General features: G+C 39.0%; 1 protein-coding gene across 1 annotated transcript; it reads left to right on the top strand.

The window, feature by feature from the left end:
* Window positions 1–7: 7 nt before the first annotated feature.
* Window positions 8–8708, top strand: LOC114143193 (AFG3-like protein 1). Its single transcript, XM_028015006.1, has 17 exons — window positions 8–764; window positions 1474–1558; window positions 1691–1750; window positions 1852–1967; window positions 3188–3334; window positions 3422–3496; window positions 3581–3705; window positions 3800–4073; window positions 4172–4309; window positions 4391–4544; window positions 4622–4729; window positions 5831–5956; window positions 6124–6234; window positions 6636–6751; window positions 6848–7048; window positions 7176–7370; window positions 7439–8708. The coding sequence occupies exons 1-17, from the start codon at window positions 672–674 to the stop codon at window positions 7640–7642; spliced, it is 2328 nt and encodes a 775-aa protein (XP_027870807.1). The 5' UTR covers window positions 8–671; the 3' UTR covers window positions 7643–8708.
* Window positions 8709–9206: the final 498 nt, after the last annotated feature.

The following is a 9206-nucleotide window of genomic DNA, read 5'->3' as shown; positions in this document are numbered from 1 at the left end:
CATCTGATTTGTGAAGTGCACCAGTGAAACACCCATTACATGATGCTGGTAAAGGCACATTTATTCAAATGTGGTAAAAAGATGAGAGGAGAAGTTTTTTTCAGATTGCACATCACCAATGGAGCACTGTACCCACGTGGCTCTAAAGGTTTTGTTAAGAGAGCTGAAACATGAGCAGTTTCAAATGTCCATCAATTTTGACTTAAAACCGTCAAAAGTCTCAGACAGCTGAGGATGAAAAGCAATTTTGTTTTTCAGCACATTCAAGCATGCATCCAAATTGAAGCTTTTGCATTAGTTTAGTCAGATTACATAACAAAAATGTTGTGAGGTCACATGAAGAGGGTGTCCCTTTGGAGACGTCCGGTGCTATCTTGAAACAAAGCCATAAACTAGAAAAGTAGACACCAGATAAATAATGGTAATAAACTGAAATATGTTCGAGATATATTTATTTACATTCCACTTTAAATGCGTCTTCAATTAACTTTCATCTCGCGAGATCTTTGGTTTGAACTTGTTCTTAGGTGCGCGCTGCGCTGGTCTTTAATGAGTGCAAAGCACAGCTTCCTCTCCGCTCATCCGATGCGCGTCTGCGGGCAGATGGGAGCAGATATGAGGGGGACTGTGGCTCCTCGTTATTCTGTCTGACAGGAATCCTCGTCCTCAGCATGTGGTCTTTTCGGAACCGAGCGCGGACGGTTCGGACGTGGAGACAAAACTTTTTCACAGTTTCAGCTACTTTGCGCTCCAAAGGGGCTTCGGTAAGAAGAAATGTTTTAAGTAAAATGGATGCATGTATAACAATGTATAACTTTGCAAAAATATATATATATTTCTACATAGAAAAATGCAGTTGCTGTAAGATGCGTGAGTTCCTACAATGAGCCATGAACATATCTGTCGTGAGAAAAAACTTTGCATCTCTGCTGACAGCTGCCCTTCAAAGCCCCAAACAAACAAACAACAGTAGCTCTGCTTCTGCATCATTCCTCGGCTGTTTGTATTCTCCTGGGACCAAGAGGCCCGGTTCTTTTGATTATGTAGTTTATGAGACAGTTTCCTCAGTTCCATGATGTTCTTTTTGCAGTCCTTAGTTTAACATGATGGATGAGAAGGAAGTCTCTTTTTAGCATTGCAGTGGGAAAAGTTTTTCCCTTTCTGCTTTTGCACAAATTATGGACAGAAGAGTCAATATGTTATGTTAGATTGACTAAAACAATATTATTGTCTTTGAGATACTAGCAAGGCCATTGTTACCTCATAAAACGAGGTGAAATGTCCCACAGTTTAGTGCAACAAGGACTTAACTAATGTAATAAGATTTCAATAATCCTGTAAAGTTTGGAAGAAAACAGGTGGTGGATTTTTCCTAACAACTCCTCGCTTGCCATAAATCGTAGGGCTTTTAGTGAACCTTTTCTGCTAATACCTTGGTGATGTTCATTTCCTGTCAAATATTTTTAACTGCAGATGGCATTGCTCATTCAGGGAAGATGTGGAGAACTGCATCAACACAGCTTTGCACGGCTGCTCTGCTCAAACAGGCCTCTGAAAGGTACGCGAAGCACTCAGCAAGCCATCTTACTCTGTCACACAATACAATGAATCCGACTGACCAGGCCCAGTGACCCAAATATTTTTGGCCAGTGTTAGCCATCTGATTTCCTAACTTCCTTTGTTCTTTCAGGTTTTGAAAAGTTGTTCCCGAAGAGAAAGGAAGGAACTGGCAGCCGAACATCAGCAGAAAGTGAAGGAAGAAAAAAAAAAAAGTCCTCATTAAGAGAGGCATTTCTTAAATTGCTATGTGGTTTGCTTTTCTGCAATTTATATCTGGTTTTTGTTGTTTAGATAAAAGAAGTAGAGAGCAAGACTCACTTCGAACCGAAAGGCGTGAAGGGAATGATGGCAGGGGTGAAAGAGGAGGAGGAGAAAAGGAGAGATCTCAGTGGTGGAAACGATTCAAGGTGAAGACTCTACTTTAGTTATGTTGTCAAAATGTTCTGCACATTCTTTAAACACGTGAGACTCGTTTATCTTGTTTTGTAAAATAAAGTTGTATGCGATAGTTTAACACTTTCATAGAAAAGAAAGATTGGATAAGAAAAGCACAGGAATGTCTTTTTTTATCTTCAAATGAGAAGATAATATTTAATAATTAAATTATGTTTTATAATTATGCAGTTTATTTGTTATAAAGCAATATTTGAAACGAGGCTCAATTGACTGTAACTTTACTGGCCTATAGCTAAACAAAGAAAACCCTTTTTATCCAATAAATTGTTAATGAAAGATTGTTCTGATTTACTAAGGAGGGACAGGCTTTGTTGTTTTCTACCACAATGTGAAAAAATAGGAAGTTTGTTTCCAAATGCTGAGCATTTTATGGATAAACAAAGCAATAAAAGGTTTATAAATTAAAAAAAAAAAGAACTTAATCCTATAGATCAAAGACTTAAAGCAGTTTATGTTGCTTTCAGAACCTCTGGGCCTGTAAGGCTTCATACTGGGTCCAACATGGTTTCAAATAGAAATGTTCCAAAGTTGTTGAAATTCACATTGTTTTCTTATAACAGTGACACGTTTTGTTCAGCTAAAGATTCGGTTCTGTTTGTGGATGCAAGTAAAAGCGGGGCATAAGCATTTAAATTGAAAAGGTGATTTACTGCTCGTATGGATACGGAGGGATTTTTAATACTTAATGCTCAAAGTGAAGGTGTAAAAAAATTGCTGCACTGTAAAAAAAGAAAGTCTCTAATTTACGGTAAAAGACCTTCAGCTGTTGTTGCCAGAATTTTAGTGTACAAGTTAGAGACGTTTTTTTTTTACAGTGCATAGAAAATGTAGAAGTCAGAATTAATATATTTAATTAATATATAATTAATATATTTATGAAATAGTTCACATTTCACCACAATTACACAGTTTAATTACATTTTTCAGAAATGACAAAACCCTTAGTCTGTAGTAACATGGTATTGTTGATGTGATGCTTAAAGCTAAGTAGGTGAAATAATGGTTGAGCTTTAAGGTTTTAACTAAGTTGACCATTTTCACCTTTACTTATGTGGTGGAAGGTTTTACCTTTAATTTGGGCTTCATTTGGTTTAATATTTAAAACTTAATGTGACAGTGGTCAGAAGCTCTGATTCATCTGTTCTCATTTCAACGTTTCCTCGTCCTCCAGAAAGATTTTGCCTTTGATGAAAGGACTGTGCAGAACTTTGCTCTCGGCGCTGCGGGCATGACCACGGCCTTTTTGTACTTCCACTTCAGGGAAACTGGAGTCCAGATCTCCTGGCAGGATTTTGTTCTGTATCTGAGCAAAGGCGTGGTAAGTCTAGTTCAGTGCCGCTCCTGGAGTCTTTCTCAGCTAATCTCCTTTCATCAATAGTGTAAACAGATCATTTTGTTCACACAGGTTGGTCGTGTAGCTGTGGTCAATAAACAGTACGTCAAAGTGTTTCCGGCCGATGGAGTGAACTCATCAGAAGTGGTTAGTAAGATAATACTGTGCCGTGACCTGACTCTCTTCAGGAAGGGGCCACTTCTTATGCCATTTTTTGGTTTTGTGTTTCAGGATTATTTGTGGTTTAACATTGGCAGCGTGGCCTCATTTGAACACAAGTTGGAGATGGTTCAGGAGGAAATGGGCCTGGACTCCACACAGAAAGTACCCGTCCTCTACACCAGTGAAAGTGACGGGTGAGAGTCTTTCCTCAAGCTGAAGCAACATGTAAATTAGATTTTCTTCTCCAGCATCTGTCCTAACACCAACTTCCTTTTCATTCCTCCTCAGGACGATGGTTTTAAGTGTTCTCCCTACGTTCCTCTTGGCTGGCTTCTTACTATTTGCAAAGCGACAGGGGCCCATAGCCGGGGCACACGGCGGCAGTTTGAAAGGAAATCCATTCAGCATGAAAGCATCTAAAGCAAAGATAATTAAAGACTTTGGAAATGTTTGCTTTAAGGATGTGGCAGGCTGCGAAGAGGCCAAACTAGAGATCTTGGAGTTCGTGAATTTTCTGAAAAACCCAAATCAGTACCGGGAGTTGGGAGCCAAGATCCCAAAGGTAAGTCTGTGCGTGTTTTCATATTTGATTGCGTCTCAGATTTCTACTGTCACGATTATTTTGACATGCTACTCATGACATGCATTTTGTCTTTTCAGGGTGCGCTGTTATCTGGGTCCCCTGGTACTGGGAAGACGTTGCTGGCGAAGGCCACAGCAGGGGAGGCCAGTGTCCCCTTCATCACAGTTAATGGCTCCGAGTTTCAGGAAGTTTTTGCTGGGGTGGGCCCTGCAAGGGTCAGTCCTCCATTCTCACAAATTGCCTAAAAAAATGATCTGTCCGTGTTACAAATCGCTTATGATCTGGTCTTCTGTCAGATGAGAGATGTGTTTGCCATGGCCCGCAAGATGGCCCCCTGCATTGTTTTTATCGATGAGATCGATGCGGTCGGCAGGAAAAGAGGCAGCGGGAGCTTTGGCTGGCAGAGCGAGCAGGAAAACACTCTGAACCAGCTGCTTGTGGAAATGGATGGTGAGCAATTAAGCACATTTATTTTTCCAATTCCTTAGGCAACATTTTAAAACCCCGGCCTATTTGTATGACTGCAGGATTCAACAGCAGCACCGACATTGTCGTGCTAGCCGGCACTAATCGAGCTGATGTCCTAGATCCGGCTCTGCTGAGACCCGGCCGCTTTGATCGACATGTATATTTGGGTGAAGTACAGCACAGACTCTTCTCTGAACTCTTGGGAATCTCACTTCCCTTTCATTTATTCCCCGTCTTGTTGTATAACTTTCTACTCTTATGTAAGTGTTTTACAACAATTTAATTTTAATTGCAACATTTTCCTGTTTACATGGTGCTTTTTCATGCTGTGTCGCATGAGTGTCGTCGTTGTTGCTGCTGTAACTCGACAGCAGTCGCAACAACGCCCGGGCATAACAGTGTTAGTTTTTTTTTCTGTAGATAAGATGCCAAGCTTAGTCTTTGAAGTTTATCAAATTTGCACATATTTTCTCATCTCTGCTCTCCTCTAATGTCATTTAAGCCATGCTGTGTTTGTCTGGCTGCTTTTATGTTTTGGTGGAGATGGTTGATCGTTTTTGTTCCAGTTAAAATCTGATTTGCTCGTAACAAGCTGGTCTATTGCTGACAAAAACAAATATGATAATTGATTGAAACCGATTCTTTTATGAAATAATGGTAAGATAACTGGAGACCAACCTTCGGGTTGGGACTAATGTTAACAGTAAATCAGAGGGTTTTGCTTTTGAGTATCTTGTTTATTACTAATTTGAAGTTGCAGTTAGTTGTATATCTTTCTTTCTGCAGAACTCTACAGACTTAGATCATGTTAATCTGCAAGGTTAATACCTGTTTCAAGACTTATTTCACCTGTTTCTACTCAGTTGCCTTTTTTTGCAGCATTTTTATTTTCGTAAATAAATTAATGTTTTACAAAGAATGTATTTTATCAGCTTGCAAAGAAAAAAATCACTTATGTGACTTTAAACATATTAAAGTTTGTAGTTGTAACGTCACAAACCTTTTAAATTTAAGGAATAAACATTGTTATTTGAGATACCTTACAAAGAAAGGTTCTCCTTAAGATCTTTTAAATTTATAGCTTGTAAGTTATTTAGACAGTTGAATATAATTTCAATGTAAGCTCCCCTTTTCACAGTTCTGTGTCACTACTTTTTGAGTTCATTTAGATATTCAGATGACAGTTTCCTCCTCCAGCAAATGAACTTGGTTTTCCAGTAGAAATGTACTGTAAAATTCATACCAGGCTTGTTTTCTCTTTCCTGTAGGCCTGCCTGATATAAAAGGCAGAGCATCCATCTTCAAAGTGCATCTGAGACCTCTGAAGTTGGAGCCTTGTTTAAACCTAGAAGCTTTGTCCAGGAAGTTAGCTGCACAGACCCCGGGTTTTACAGGTAAGAATGGAAAGTGGGGCTCATGCATTTGTTGCTGATGCTAATTTTACCGCTTAACTTTCCAAAAAAAGCTGAACGTTTTGCTGCAGAGGCTGGAACAAAACGATTTAGTCCCAGCTTTAGTCAGTTTCACTAGATACATTGTGGCTGTTTCTCCTGTGTGTTAGGGGCTGAAATTGCCAATGTTTGTAATGAAGCTGCACTGAGAGCTGCACGTCATGTCAGCCAGTGCATCAGTGCTGAGCACTTTGAGCAGGCTGTGGAGAGGGTCATTGGAGGTAAGTCAACCTAAAACTAACATGAATAATTTTATTAAGCAACAATGTTCATTTTTGTTGTCGAAGTTCAACTCTTTTGTAAAAAAAAAAAGCATTTGATATCAAAATGCTTTCTTTATTAAAAGAAAGCATCTTTTAATAAAGAACTGATTATTTAATATCATTTTTTCATGACTGGATTATTTTCTTTCATAGTGAATGTTTCTGTGCGGATTCACCCACCAGATGTTAACAGCATTAAGTTTTCTTACATCATGTGTCACAAAATCACTTTTTGATGTGAATACATACTATTTGTATCTATTTTTAAACAATGTAATAAAATAAGGCATTTCATGCAACATTTTTGGAATATTATTTTGCCAAGTACTGATTCTGTAAGGCACCTTCTTTTATCTGAGGTCTGGATAAAAACACTCAGCCGTTACAGCTTCTAGAAAAGACAACCGTGGCGTATCACAGGGCTGGTCATGCCGTAGCAGGATGGTTCCTGGAGCATGCAGAACCACTGCTTAAGGTATTCCCTTGGACCCGGTCCGGATAATCCAATAAGCTCCTAGTAATTACATTTATTTATCTGATTTGGAAGATTTTTACTTTACGTTACCGTCAGGTTTCCATTGCTCCTCGGGGGAGAGGTTTGGGCTATGCACAGTATTTATCTAAGGAGCTGCACCTGCTGAACCAGGACCAGCTGTTCGACAGGATGTGCATGATGTTAGGAGGACGCGTGGCCGAGCAGGTTTTTTTTCGACGAGTCAGCACCGGGTCCCAGGACGACCTCAGGAAAGTCACACAGATGGCGTACGAGCAGGTAATCAGCTCAATGAGCAGTCCGGACCGCCGCCGAGATTTAACATAATTTGAAACGTTTGTCTCGCATGTTGGATTTTTAGTCAAACCTTCACTCTATAAGTGAACATTTCCATTTGCTTCTTCAGGTTGTTCAGTTCGGAATGAACAAGGCTGTGGGTCATGTTTCTTTTGACCTCCATCTTCAGCAAAACGCCGTCACAGAGAAGCCCTACAGTGAGTCAGCAGCGCAGCTCATAGATCAGGAGGTCCGCTCGCTTGTAGACGTCGCCTTCCAGCGAACACTTCAGCTTGTTGTCGACAAGAAGGAGATGGTGGAAAAGGTGCGACCCGTTGACCTGCTGTGCCCTACGCAGACTTCCGCATTTTAAAGAGCACTTCTGTTTTACAGGTGGCGAAGCGTCTGCTAGAAAAAGAGATTCTGGACAGAACGGACATGGTGGAGCTCCTTGGGCCTCGGCCTTTTCAAGAGAACGGCTCATATGAGGAGCTTTGTGAAGCATTAGAATATGAAGAGGAAACTCCACAACCTGAAGGACTAAAGTGTGGAGAGGATGAAAAACAGAACAAATCGCCTTTTCACATGCTTCATTAACAAATTTACTGCACCTTTCAGAAATATTAGTATCCCCTGAACTTAACATTTTGTCACATTACAACCACATCCATCCATCCATATTTGATGGGGATTTATGTTGTACACCACTATAAAGCAAGGGAGTTTTTTTTTTCTTTTTTACAAATCTCCAAAAAGGGCTGATGTTTTCACCATGACTCAAACATTTCTAGAACCAAATCTACATGAAATATTTGCCTTGATTGCAAAATGTTTCAGTTTCTGCAAAAATGTATGGAAGAGTGGATGTGTAATACCCAGATCTTATGATAGATTGCTAAATTGAATATGATCTTCTCCCTTTGATTAGCTCATCACTCTGCTTTGATCTAAACCATTTGATCTGAATCATTACATTCAGCCTCTAGCAGGTTTTCTTCCATCATTACCCTGGATTTAGCTACATCCATCCCCCATCAACGCTGGCAACAGCTGCTTCTGCTGAGAATTTGTTCTGCACTTTCTCTCATTAGTTTTCAGTAATGTCATCTGCATGAAGCTGCACCCTGAAATTCATTGAGTTTCCTTCAAAAATGGCTTTTTTTTGACACTTTTTCTATGAAGACCACGCTGCTGGTCTTCATAGAAAACTCTTGGACAGGTTGCAGTGTAATACTCTTTTTATTTTCAGACACTGTGTTTAACAGCATTCTGTGACATGTTTATAGCTTAACAAACTGTTCTAACTACGCTTTAACCTTCTCCACTACTTTCTCCCAGTTTGGTCTGCTCTATTTCTTGGTCTTCCTGATGCTGTTTTTTCCATTAATGTTAATGATCTCTGAAGCCTCCATGAAATAGCTGCAGTTTTATAGATAATAAATGACACACATGTTTTCTTTGTAGTATTTATAATCCCTTGTTTTCAATTGATTATTTAGCATTATCAGTGAATACAAATGCATGCCACACTTTTTAGAAGCTATAAATTGTTTTTATTCCCAACTCAGTAATTTCAATTCACTACTTTGTGCTGGTACAACATGTAACATTCCAATAAAGATGAATTTGTGGCTGTAGCAGACTTTCTGTGCACCGTAATGCCCATTGACCCACTTTTCACTCATTGTAAAATTTGCTCTATGGACATATGAAAGAAGTTATTACTGTAACTTGATCATCTCCTTCATGAAATAGAGACAAATTAATGTCCTTTACTCCATTTTTATTTATCAGAAAATACATTTTTTAAATTAGGATTTTAGAAGATTTGTTTTATTTTGTTTCATGACGTTAAAAAATGCCTTCACCGTCATGTTTTCCATAACTTTAAAGCCAGGCAGACGTTTCAGATGCAAATATTTCTGTAACCACCTATGTGAGCAAGACAAGCTCTTTTAATTCATGGACATGAAAACCACTGTATAACTTTATATTGTCTGTAAATGACATTAGCTCAATGTTTATGTTTTCTGTTCCTGCTCAGAACAAATGGGTTTATAACATTTGTTCAAAATTTGCAAAATACGACACTTTTTAAAATGTTTTTTTTAAAATTAGAAATGAGAATGAATGACATATCCATAATTATTTGCAGAAACTG

The sequence above is a fragment of the Xiphophorus couchianus genome, chromosome 4, assembly GCF_001444195.1.
Source record: "Xiphophorus couchianus chromosome 4, X_couchianus-1.0, whole genome shotgun sequence".
Taxonomy (NCBI): Eukaryota; Metazoa; Chordata; class Actinopteri; order Cyprinodontiformes; family Poeciliidae; genus Xiphophorus; species Xiphophorus couchianus.
This window is presented reverse-complemented; position numbering and strand designations above follow the sequence as displayed.

Coding starts and splice junctions, on each gene's coding strand:
- LOC114143193 (XM_028015006.1), top strand. CDS start 672: ATGTGGTCTTTTCGGAACCGAGCGCGGACGGTTCGGACGTGGAGACAA. Junction 765..1,473: donor TGCGCTCCAAAGGGGCTTCG/GTAAGAAGAAAT, acceptor TTTTAACTGCAG/ATGGCATTGCTCATTCAGGG. Junction 1,559..1,690: donor CTCAAACAGGCCTCTGAAAG/GTACGCGAAGCA, acceptor TTGTTCTTTCAG/GTTTTGAAAAGTTGTTCCCG.